At 34.5% G+C, this 12,735-nt stretch overlaps 1 protein-coding gene across 1 annotated transcript; it reads right to left on the bottom strand.

Moving 5' to 3' along the window:
- Positions 1-4,020: 4,020 nt before the first annotated feature.
- On the bottom strand, positions 4,021-10,410 carry LOC107892410 (wall-associated receptor kinase-like 1). The gene is made up of 2 exons (XM_041101603.1): positions 10,031-10,410; positions 4,021-4,783 (listed from the first exon to the last, which is right to left on the bottom strand). The coding sequence occupies exons 1-2, from the start codon at positions 10,408-10,410 to the stop codon at positions 4,675-4,677; spliced, it is 489 nt and encodes a 162-aa protein (XP_040957537.1). The 3' UTR covers positions 4,021-4,674.
- Positions 10,411-12,735: the final 2,325 nt, after the last annotated feature.

The following is a 12,735-nucleotide window of genomic DNA, read 5'->3' on the forward strand; positions in this document are numbered from 1 at the left end:
TTGAATTAAATTATCATTTTCTCCTTATTCCACTCACATCATGGATGTGCCTTAAATTTGTATTATTTTTTAAAGAGATAATTGAATTGGTGTCACCCATCAATTGAGCCTTGACTTAATTGAGAAATTATGAAAATCCATTACTTTTATAAAAAATAAGTATTATTATAAAAGTATTTTTTTTCATTTTATATAATAAGATTACTTGAGTTTGATCTCGAAAAAAAATTGAATTCGACTCGGTAATTGTTGAGCTGAGCTCAAGCTATCGATCAAGCTAAATTCAAGCTTAGTAATGCTTAACTTGAATAGCTTGCGAGTCTTAACGATCTTTTCATATTTTTATATTATTAAGTTATGATATTTCTCTTAATTATCAAGTCCAGATCGAGTTCAAGTAGCTTGATTATATATCAAGTGAGTTCGAACATAGAAACAAATGTTAAATTGAACTCAAACCAAATATAGAATTCTAAATTTTAAGTCGAACTTAACAATATTCAAACTAGACTCAATTACCCCACTACCCTCTACAAGCTAATCAGTATAGCAAGTATCCGCCCCCGTAAAAGGTGCAATGCACCCCATTTGCTTTCATGACATCTTCTTCCCTAATTCAATGTACAGTAGAAATTTCCAAGGAAGATTTGCAAAGAAAGACGATAATCTGAACATTATTGACAATTTCCTCACAATCAAGCTAAAGTTTTCCTATTCAGAAGCTTTTATGGAAGAGTCAGCTCTCCTCATCACATACAATCTTTTTTGTATGTAAGTTTTATGATGGGAAACCACTCAGAAACCTTCTTTCAATAATAATAGGAAAACATCCAAGCAAAGTAATGAATGCTTTTTCACTTGTTTTGCCAACTTACTTTTTTAGTTTTTAGAGACAAGCAAAACATGATTCATTGTTTCTTAGACTCGTCTAATTAGACACGGTTTACGCCATATATCATATATGATAACAAAAGAATTCTTTCTATGTGAAAAAACAATAGTCAATATATTAAATAGACATTGAGTATTAAGCACAAATTGCAGATTTTAGTGAGACCGAAATGTTCTCCAGTTTCATCAAATGACACAAAGCTAGAGGAATATGACCAGTAATACTATTATTAGTGAGGGATAAAAGGCTGATCTTAAGGTATTCAACTGTAACCTTCTTAACTCGGCCCGTATGTTATGGCCGAATTTTAAAGACTACATTGGTCACTGAAATAGCCTCATAGAACCAATTAGATTTGAAAACGTTTTTTTACTAACTTTTAGAAAACTTAATGTAACTGCCTTGGGATTATCAAAATGTCGGATTATTAAGTTGAGTTAACTTAAGAGTCCAATTTAAGAAGTGTTGTGACATTTTGAGATAAACTTAGTCGATTTTTGTTTTGTTGATTTCCCTTTTTAAAGTGAAACCATCAGTCTTACCACTGCATGTTTTTTAACAAAGATTCAGGTCACCCAACTCTAACACATATAAATAAATTTTATAATTATAATTGTAAAAATTTATATAACTTATTAATCAAATAAAAAGTTATATAACATAATGAAAATAATTTTAATTAAATTTATTTAAAAATATAAAATTAATTTAACATATTATAATTTTATAATACCACGTCATTAGAACTAATATATATCCTCAATAAATTAAAATTCACATGTGAAAGAAGACAATATTATAAACAATTGAGCCAATGTTTTTGGTTTCAAAATCTTTTGTGGAAAAATCCGCACTTCAAGTTCAATGGTGATGAGTAGCGATTACATACTACCTTTAATTAAATGAGGCAAAAGCTGATCCGTGTATTGAATACTTTCCCATTTCTTGCAACATAATAATACTATAGATATAGAAAACAAAACGTGATGAATGATGAATGCTTTTCAACCTACTTTACTGGCTTTCCATACTGTATATGTTTTTCTTTCTATGCCAACAACAGTAGTCAATGTGCCCTGCTTTATTTGTGGACCTGCTGCTGTACTTTCATCTTAAAGTAAGAATTAAGAGTTGTGTAAAATGACTAACTTTACGTGTGGGGTTTTATGATGGGAAACCACTCAGAAACCTTCTTTCCATAATAATCGGAAAACATCCAAGCAAAGTGATGAATGCTTTTTCACTTGTTTGCCAACTTACTTTTTTTTTAGCTTTTAGAGACAAACAAAACATGATTAACTGTTTGTTAGACTCGTCTGATTAAACACGGTTTACGCCATATACCATATATGATAACAAAGAAATTCTCCAATTTGATCTACTCTTGTGCTTTCTTTCTATGTGAACAACAATAGTTAATATATTCAATTTCACGAAACTCCGATAAAATTACTGCAAAAGTTTATCGAGAATTAATTTTTTTATAGCGATTTTCATACGGAAAATTCTAATTCAAGAGTTTGAGAAGTCATTGCTGGGCTTTTGGTAGTTAATAGGTTTTGAATGAGCTTGTCTTAAGTTGAAAGAGAGGAGAAATTGAGATTTTTGGACTAAATTGCAAAGTTGCTTCATCTACCATGGATTATTGGGCCAAACTAGTGAGATATTAAGGGTTCTATTCCCGATACATGGAGATACTTCTTTCTTTTATTTGGATTAATAAGGGCTAAATTACAAATTTCTCCAAGAATAGGATCTTTCAATAAACAATCAATACAAGAAGGGATTGAGCCACTTTATTTATTTTGGGAAAGCGATGTGTACTCCAGTTTCATCAGATGACACAAAGCTAGAGGAATACGACCAGTAAAACTATTACTAGTGAGGGATAGAAGGCTGATGTTGTTCAAAATTTAATCTTGAAGGATTCAACTATAACCTTCCTAACTCGGTTCAGATGTTATGGTTTGGTTCCGTTGAACCAATTAAATTTGAAAACATTCTTTTTAACTAACTTTTAGAAAGCTTAATGTAACTGCCTTGAGATTATCAAAACGTCATATTATTAAGTTAACTTAAGAGTCCAATTTAATAAGTGTTGTGACATTTTGAGGTAAACTTAGTTGATTTTTGTTTTGTTGATTTGCCTTTTTCTAAAACTCCAATTCCATTATTACGTAGTAGAAAAAGTGAAACCATCAATGTATTTTCTTTAACAAAGATTTGGGTTATACAACTCTAACAAATACAAAAAAAATTTATAATAAAAGATATAAATAAAACTTATATAACTTATTAATCAAATAAAAAGTTATATATATATTTATATATGTAGTCAATTTTATAATAACTTATTGAAAGTATACATTATTGGTATGTTTCATGTCTATATTACGATCTATGTTTGGAGTATATGACTACCTCTTCCAACAATATCGTCTTCAAGGTTTGAACACATACACTCTCTTTCAAATGTAATATACTTTACCACTACGCTCAACACTTATTGATAGCTTATCAAAAAATTTATATTTTTTTATGATGAAAACTAATTTGAAAATCCATAAAGCCAATTAATTTTCATCATAAAAAATTAAAATACAATGTTATTTAAATCGAACCATTTGGTTGAATTAAAAATAGGTCGAAATTTCGATTTAGAGGAAGGTAAAAAAATCAGTTAACCTATGAATTGAACTAAAAAAAAGTTTAATTGCTTGAATTGTATTTTATATTTATTAATATTTTTATTTTTATAGTTTCTTAATAATTTATTTAATTTGCAGTTAACATACTAAAAATGGACGATGTAATTGATTCGATCACTTATCCATTCCAAGGTTATATAATATTCAACTTGAATCGGAAGCTTTTTGAAATTATGTATTAAGATATTCAGCTCCAAATTGATTTGATTGGTTAGAGAGTTGTTGACAGAGCAGTAATGGCGTCGGGGAAAATGGCGATAAAGGATATGTTGGATTCTGTTAATATCTCTTGCTTTCTTTATTTGTTCTTGCTCAATAAAGGCTTACTATTACTATGATGAGTTACTTACCTCTTCTTATTTCATCTTCAGATATCAGAAGAAGAAGAAGGTCCAGGATGAAGAAGAGCAAAAGGAGGTCTTTTTTTATTAACGATTTCATCGACATAGCAAAAGGAAAAGAAAAACATATCCAGAACTTGTATGATAAATACCTTCAAGAGATCAAATAACATTGAGTGAAACAAGTATGAATTCTTGGGCAACCACAAGACTCCACCAGTGTGACAAACAGAGAAGCTAAAGGCTATCAATCTAAGAGAAATTGTTTTAGGAGTGTTGGAAACTAGAAAGATGAATTTAATGCAAAAGTTACACTGTTGGTTGTAACTGTCCTAGACGTTGAACAACTTGGATTGGTCTCCCATGAATGGATTATGTCATCTATTTCAGATTCTTCATCACCATGGGCTTCAATAACATTTCCACCTGAAGCGTTAATCGACTCCAGCTCCATTGCTACTTGTTTCGTAGTGGGTCTTTTCTTTCCATTAAGATTCAAGCATCTTTTAGCTAGCAAAGCCACTACTATAATCTCCTTTTCTGGACCATCCTTTACTACCATTGGATCGAGAATGTTAAATAAGGAATTCTCCTTCATTGACTGCAAAAACTAAGATACCAAGCTTCTCACTGACTCTGATTGTTCCAGGGAGATGGGTTTTTTTCCTGTTAAAAGCTCAATAAGAACAACTCCAAAGCTATAAACATCACTCTTCTCTGTGAATTGACTTGATCAAAAATATTCTGGATCGATGTATCCAAAAGTTCCTTGCACCCGAGTGGTTAGATGTGTTTGTTCAAGTGCAACTGATCTTGAAGTTCCAAAATCTGACACTTTTGCCCTATATTGGCAAGCATGCAATCTTTGACTTTTCAAAGATATGGGTGTCAGGATTTTGGCACCGAAAATCTGAGCATTTAAGGCACCGAAATTGGGTTAAAATTTTGGCATGGGATAATTGCAATTTTGGTCCCTAATTGTATAGGGACTTTGCAAGTTGATCCTTGAGCTTCAACTATAAATAGGCCTAGTTATTTCTCATTTTAACCATCCCACAAATGCCATTCTCTACTTAAGGCATTATTCTCTCTCCTTATTTGTAAAATTTCACTTGTATTTTGGAGTGAAATATATTTGGTAGTGCCCGAGGACGTAGGCAAAATTTGCTGAACCTCGTTAAAATTCTAGTGTTCTTTATTGTTTATTCTGCATATTTTACGAGTGTGATTGTAGTGATTTATTGTGCTATTAAATTACGATAAAGGGATATTCTGGCTAGAAAAGACCTGGTATTTAAGCGATCCTCGTGATCCACCTCTCTTTCCTGGGAATTGAACTTAGTGTGATTTTTTAGTACAATAATTTTACTCTTTTACACGCTTCCGCGCAACAATTGGTATTAGAGCTAGATTCGTACTTGGGGAATACAACCGTTTATGATACTATTTACGTATACGGTATTGTTCATCCATGGCACTATTCACGTAGACGGTACTGTTCACGTATACAGTAGTTGGGATCGAGGAGAAGAATGGCAGAGGCATCGTCATCAACAAAGACTACCGTGACCAATGCAAAATTTGAAGTAGAGAAATTTGATGGTACCAATAATTTTGGTATGTGGCAGTGTGAGATCCTGGATGTCTTATGTCAGCAAGAGCTGGATATAGCCCTTGAAGAAAAACTTGACAAGATGGATGACAAGGAGTGGGCCAAGATCAATAGACAGGCGTGTGGTACAATCCGCCTATGTTTGGCCAAAGAGCAGAAGTACTCTGTCATGAGGGAGACATCAGCGAAGAAGTTGTGGGATACACTGGAAGAAAAGTTTCTAACGAAAAGTCTTGAAAATAGGCTTTATATGAAAAAGAAACTTTTTCGGTTCACGAATGCACCCGGTATGTCGATGAATGACTATGTGAACTCATTCAATAAAATTTTAGCAGACTTGCTAAATTTGGATGAGAAGTTTGAAGATGAAGACAAGGCATTATTGTTGTTGAATTCTCTTCCCGATGAATATGATCATCTTACCACCACATTGCTCCATAGGAAGGATACAATCACATTTGATGCAGTCTGCAGCGCGTTGTATAGATCTGAGACTCGAAAGAAAGATAAAAGAGATCACAGAGATGCAACTGCAGAAGCCTTAGCAGTAAGAGGTCGTTCACATAGCAACAAACCTGGTAGAAGGGGCAAGTCCAAAGGGAGACCCGCCAAAGATGAATGTGCTTTTTGTCGTGAGAAAGGGCACTGGAAAAAGAATTGTCCTAAGTTACAAAAGGGCAAGGCTATTTCTAATGCATGTGTAGCGGAGCATGATGAGGAGTCAGACTTTAGCTTGGTTGGTATGGCAATGACATGTCATACGGATGAGTGGATCTTGGATTCGGGATGTACTTACCATATGTGTCCTAATAAGGACTGGTTTTCTAGTCTTGAAGAACTAGAATGTGGAGTTGTTTTTATGGGCAATGACAGTGCTTGTAAGACAATGGGAGTAGGTACAATCAAATTGAAGAATCACGATGGCTCAATCCAAGTCTTGACAGATGTTCGCTATGTACCTAGCTTGAAGAAAAATCTCATCTCATTAGGGGCCCTAGAATCTAAAGGGCTCACAGTCACTTTGAGAGATGGATTACTAAAGGTAGTAGCTGGGGTATTGACAGTGATGAAAGGCACTAGAAGAAATAACTTGTACTATTTAAATGGAAGTACAGTTATTGGATCAACATCAACAGCTTCTGTGAAAGATGCAGATTCAGAGGCTACCAGGTTATGGCATAGGCGATTGGGACATGCTGGTGAAAAAGCTTTGCAGACTTTGGCGAAGGAAGGCTTGTTGAAAGGTGCAAATTCTTGCAAATTGGAATTCTGTGAGCATTGTGTTCTGGGCAAGCAGACGAGGGTAAAATTTGGTTCAGCAATTCACAATACAGAAAGAATTCTAGACTATGTTCACAGTGACGTGTGGGGACCTACCAAAGTGGCTTCTTTGGGAGGTATGCACTATTTTGTTACTTTTGTTGATGATTATTCAAGAAAAGTATGGGTGTATCTAATGAAAAGAAAAAGTGAAGTTTTGGATGCATTTCTGAAGTGGAAGAAGATGGTGGAGACTCAGACTGGTCGAAAGGTCAAACGACTTCGATCAGATAATGGTACTGAGTACAAAAATGATTCATTTCTACAAATATGTCAAGATGAGGGCATTGTGCGACACTTCACTGTTCGGGATACACCACAGCAGAATGGGGTGGCAGAACGTATGAATCGGACTATACTGGAGAAAGTTCGATGTATGTTGTCCAATGCTGGATTGGGCAAGGAATTTTGGGCTGAGGCAGTTACATATGCGTGCCATCTAATCAACCGGTTTCCATCAGCTGCAATAAAGGGAAAAACTCCTATGGAGATGTGGACTGGTAAACCTGCTACTGATTATGATTCTTTACATGTTTTTGGTTCCACTGTATATTATCATGTAAAAGAATCTAAGTTAGACCCAAGAGCAAAGAAAGCATTATTCATGGGTATAACGGGTGGAGTAAAAGGATACCGTCTCTGGTGTCCTGATACAAGGAAGATTGTTTTTAGTAGAGATGTGACTTTTGATGAATCAACCATGATGGAGAACAAGGATTCACAAAAGGATGACAAAACCAGTGGCGCTTTGCAGCAGGTGGAGCTTGAAAAGGTTAATGATGATCCAGCTAATACTGAAGGAACAAATGATGAAGAAGTTTTGACCCAAGAACTTCCACAACAACAAGATTCAATTGCATATAGGAGGCCAAGAAGAGAGATTCGTAAGCCTGCTCGCTTTGATGATATAGTGGCCTATGCACTTCCAATTGCGGATGATGATGTTCCTTCTACTTACACAGAAGCAATAAGTAACCTTGATGGTGTAAAGTGGAAGCAAGCTATGAATGAAGAAATGCAGTCTCTTCATAAAAATAGGACTTGGGAGTTGGTGACACTGCCCAAGGGAAAGAAGGCAATTGGATGCAAATGGGTATATGCAAAGAAGGAAGGATTTCCTGGTAAAAATGAAATTCGATACAAGGCTAGATTGGTAGCAAAGGGTTACGCTCAGAAAGAAGGAATAGACTACAATGAAGTGTTTTCTCCAGTTGTGAAGCATTCGTCTATTCGGATTTTGCTAGCCTTGGTTGCGCAATATGACCTTGAACTAGTTCAGCTTGATGTGAAGATGGTTTTTTTACACGGTGATTTGGAAGAGGAAATCTATATGACTCAGCCTGATGGATTCAAGGTTGCTGATAAAGAAAATTGGGTTTGCAAACTGACGAAGTCGCTTTATGGATTGAAACAATCTCCGAGGCAGTGGTACAAACGATTTGATCAGTTCATGAAAGGCAAAGGTACACAAGAAGTAAATTTGATCAGTGCGTGTATTTTCAGAAGCTACAAATAGGAATTTTCATATACTTGCTCTTATATGTTGATGATATGCTGATAGCATCTAAGAGCAAAGTTGAGATTGAGAGATTGAAGACTCAACTCAATCTCGAGTTTGAGATGAAAGATCTGGGTGAAGCTAAGAAGATTCTTGGCATGGAAATATGTAGAGATAGAGCTCATGGCAGAGTTAGCTTGTCTCAGAAGCAGTATTTGAAGAAAGTACTACAGCAGTTTGGCATGAACGAGCAGACAAAACCTGTAAGTACCCCGTTGGCTTCTCATTTCAAGCTTTCTGCACAACTATCTCCTTCGACGAATACGGAACGAGAATACATGTTACAAGTTCCGTATTCTAATGCAGTAGGTAGCTTGATGTATGCAATGGTGTGTACAAGACCCGACATTTCACAGGCAGTTAGTATAGTGAGCAGGTATATGCATAATCTTGGAAAAGGACATTGGCAAGTTGTGAAATGGATTCTACGGTATATTCTGAAGACCGTGGATGTTGGATTACTGTTCAAGCAGGATACTACACTTGGTAAAGGTGTTATTGGGTACGTTGATTCTGACTATGCCGGTGATTTTGACAAACGAAGATCAACCACCGGTTATGTGTTTACACTTGCTGGAGGACCAATAAGTTGGAAGTCTACACTGCAGTCTACAGTTGCGTTGTCAACCACAGAAGCCGAATACATGGCTGTAACAGAGGCTGTAAAGGAAGCTATTTGGTTACAAGGTATGGTTAAAACCTTGGGATTGGTTCAGGAGCATATTGACGTGTATTGTGATAGTCAAAGTGTTATTCATTTAGCAAAGAATCAAGTCTATCATGCACGTACAAAGCATATCGACGTACGATTCCATTTTGTGTGGGAAATTATTGATGAGGGGAAAATTCGTCTTCAGAAGATCAAGACTGCAGATAATCCCGCAGATATGATGACCAAGGTGGTAACAACAATCAAGTTCGAACATTGTTTGAACTTGATCAATATTCTGCAAGTTTAACAGTTGAAGAAGGCACTATCAAGTATTGTTGTCAAAGGCAGAAAGAATTATGTGAAGATAAGATTATCCTAATCAAATCTTCAAGGTGGAGATTATTGGCAAGCATGCAATCTTTGACTTTTCAAAGATATGGGTGTCAGGATTTTGGCACCGAAAATCTGAGCATTTAAGGCACCGAAATTGGGTTGAAATTTTGGCATAGGATAATTGCAATTTTGGTCCCTAATTGTATAGGGACTTTGCAAGTTGATCCTTGAGCTTCAACTATAAATAGGCCTAGTTATTTCTCATTTTAACCATCCCACAAATGCCATTCTCTACTTAAGGCATTATTCTCTCTCCTTATTTGTAAAATTTCACTTGTATTTTGGAGTGAAATATATTTGGTAGTGCCCGAGGACGTAGGCAAAATTTGCTGAACCTCTTTAAAATTCTAGTGTTCTTTATTTTTTATTCTGCATATTTTGCAAGTGTGATTGTAGTGATTTATTGTGCTATTAAATTACGATAAAGGGATATTCTGGCTAGGAAAGACCTGGTATTTAAGCGATCCTCGTGATCCACCTCTCTTTCCTGGGAATTGAACTTAGTGTGATTTTTTAGTACAATAATTTTACTCTTTTACACGCTTCCGCGCAACACCCTATATTTATCATCCAAAAGTATGTTACTAGATTTGATGTCTCGATGATAAATAGGAGTAGAAGCAGCTGAATGAAAATAGAACAAGGCATTGGCAATTTCAATCGCAATTCGTAAACGCATTTCCCATGTCAATGGGAATTCTTCATTTTGGTTATGAATGAGATCGTATAATGTACCATTTGGGATGAAGTCATACACCAGTACAGGAACTTCAGCCTCTAAACAACACCCTAAAAGCTTAACCACATTCCTATGATTAATTTGAGATAAAATTATCACCTCGTTAATGAACTGTTCAACCTTCTTTTCATCAAATTTCTGTCCTTCCACCATTTTGGATTTCATAATAGCCACAATGCCTCCATCTATTAGCATTCCTTTATAAACAGTCCCTTGACCTCCTTGACCAAGGATTCGATTTTCATTATAACAATCAGTCGCCTTTTTCATCTCTTTTGAAGTAAACAACTTAATTTTTTCAACATTACTTTCATTGCTAGATAAATGTTGTTGCAGTAACAAACCCCCATTCCTTTTGAAGTATTTCTGCTTCAGCAAGATTTTTTGTTTTCTTTTGAGGGCTTTGTACAGACTCCATGTTGCGAGTAGTAAAAGTTGTGTCCCAACACTAGTGCTGCAACCTATATAGATATAAGAAACATAGTTAAAGGTGAATTTGAAAATTAACATACAGGCTAAAAACCATGAAAATGTTTCAATAAAGTTTCATTCATACTTGATAGCCATTCGTTTAATGAACAATGGGACATCCTTATTACATCATTCATTGTTTTCATATTGAACGTTTACAAATTTAATGATAAATAACAGTTATTGCATCATGCATTTTAAAGTAAATAAATTACTACTTAAATTGACATAAATTAAATAATCATAATGATTCCACTTTAAATACAAGAAGTGTAAATTCATTACGTACCTACAATAATGCTTTTCAAATTACGAGTGTTTTGAATTTCTACTTTCCGCTCGCAATAAAATCCGGTACTATTGTATTCATAACGAGGAGGGCAAGACTTTGACGAACAATAGTTGTTAGGGGTATTCAAGCAAAGTATGTTGCAATACTTGTAATTATCACATTTCCCATCTGTCATTTATGAATTGAAAAAAAAGAGAGGCTATAATCAGTTAAAGTATTGAATTAAATTATCCTTTTCTCCTTATTCGTTAAAATTATGCGTAGAAGTATTCTAGCAATATGTATGCATAACCATTATTTGAAAAAATATTTAAAACATGAAAAACAAAGTTCATTGAGTTGAGATATTAGCTTTCATGATGACTTTGTTCAAATTTCATCATACGTACTCATTTTTGTAGATTTTACAAAAATATAAAAAGAAAAAAGAAACTTTTATCATAATATTAATTTTTTTTATAAAAGTAATAGATTTTCATAATTTCTCAATCGAGTCGAGGCTCAATTGATGGGTGATACCAATTCAATTAGCCCTTTAAAAAATAATACAAGTTTAAGGCACCATGATGTGAGTGGAAAAAATTATGTAATAAACATATTTATTAAAAGCTTATATAAGAATCAAATGAATTCTTGATTGAAATGATAAAGTTAAATTTTAAAATTTAATGTGTGAAAGGTTCAAATCTCACCATGTTAGGTTTATTATGGATTTTATATAAAAATGTAAAAAGATGAGAATACCCTTAAAATAATATAACTTAATTTGTATATAAAAAGATATTTTAATAAATTTTTGCTTGAGGTATTAAGTAAAGATAATATAGATATAAGAAAAAAGTTCCCTAAAAAAAGGTTAACTCATACCTTTGTATGACCTCGAATAACTAATATCACTAGTATCCCTGTAGCACGCACATAGATGAACAGAGCTCAACCTCGACCAACAATATTCATCATTGAATGTACAAGAAGTGTCCGAACTATCGTTCAAATGGAACTCTCCAGATATTAGTGTGCTCCATTGCAATTGGATTGGGACATGCGTCCCATTACTTATATCAAAATCATCGAGGAAATTATAGTCATAAGAAATCAAGGAAACAAATTCGCATGATCTTTTGCTCCTATAATCACTAGAATCAACCTTAGTACTCATGTTTGCAAAGAATGAACTAAGACCCTTAGGAATGATAAAAGGGCAACCAATAGAGGAAGTCTTGTTATTAATCCTACAACTTGGTTGCAAACAGCCGCTTATAAGATTATCTGTTTCGTTGCTGAAAATAGTAATCAAATTACCACAACCTGAAGACCAGAAGTTGTTTCTAGAATCTGAGTAGTAAAAGCGGGTGCCTGTTAGGTTGAGACTCATTCCATTGTGATGGTTTTTTCGACAGTTGGAGTAAGTTATTGAATGGTTGACAGTGAGGGTGCCATCCAAAAAATTAAAGTTCAATATTTGCAGATTCGTGCCATTTATGTTTAAAAAAGGCAATTTTGTTTGATCAAAACTCCGGTATGGTAAATCTCGAACACACGATCGGAACTCGAACAGAAAAAGAAGAAATAGGACAGGCTCCAAGGCGTGTACCAAGCCACTATCTTTAAGGTTATATTCGTCCCCACCTACCTTCGGTGTGCAAATGAGTTCCAAGCAAATTAACCTCGAGGATACAATGAAGCCAATGACTATTTGCGTTTTGCACTGACGAGAATAGTCCACTATGCACTAAGCAATGTATAACAAAAAACTC

This window comes from Gossypium hirsutum, chromosome D09, assembly GCF_007990345.1.
Source record: "Gossypium hirsutum isolate 1008001.06 chromosome D09, Gossypium_hirsutum_v2.1, whole genome shotgun sequence".
Classification (NCBI taxonomy): domain Eukaryota; kingdom Viridiplantae; phylum Streptophyta; class Magnoliopsida; order Malvales; family Malvaceae; genus Gossypium; species Gossypium hirsutum.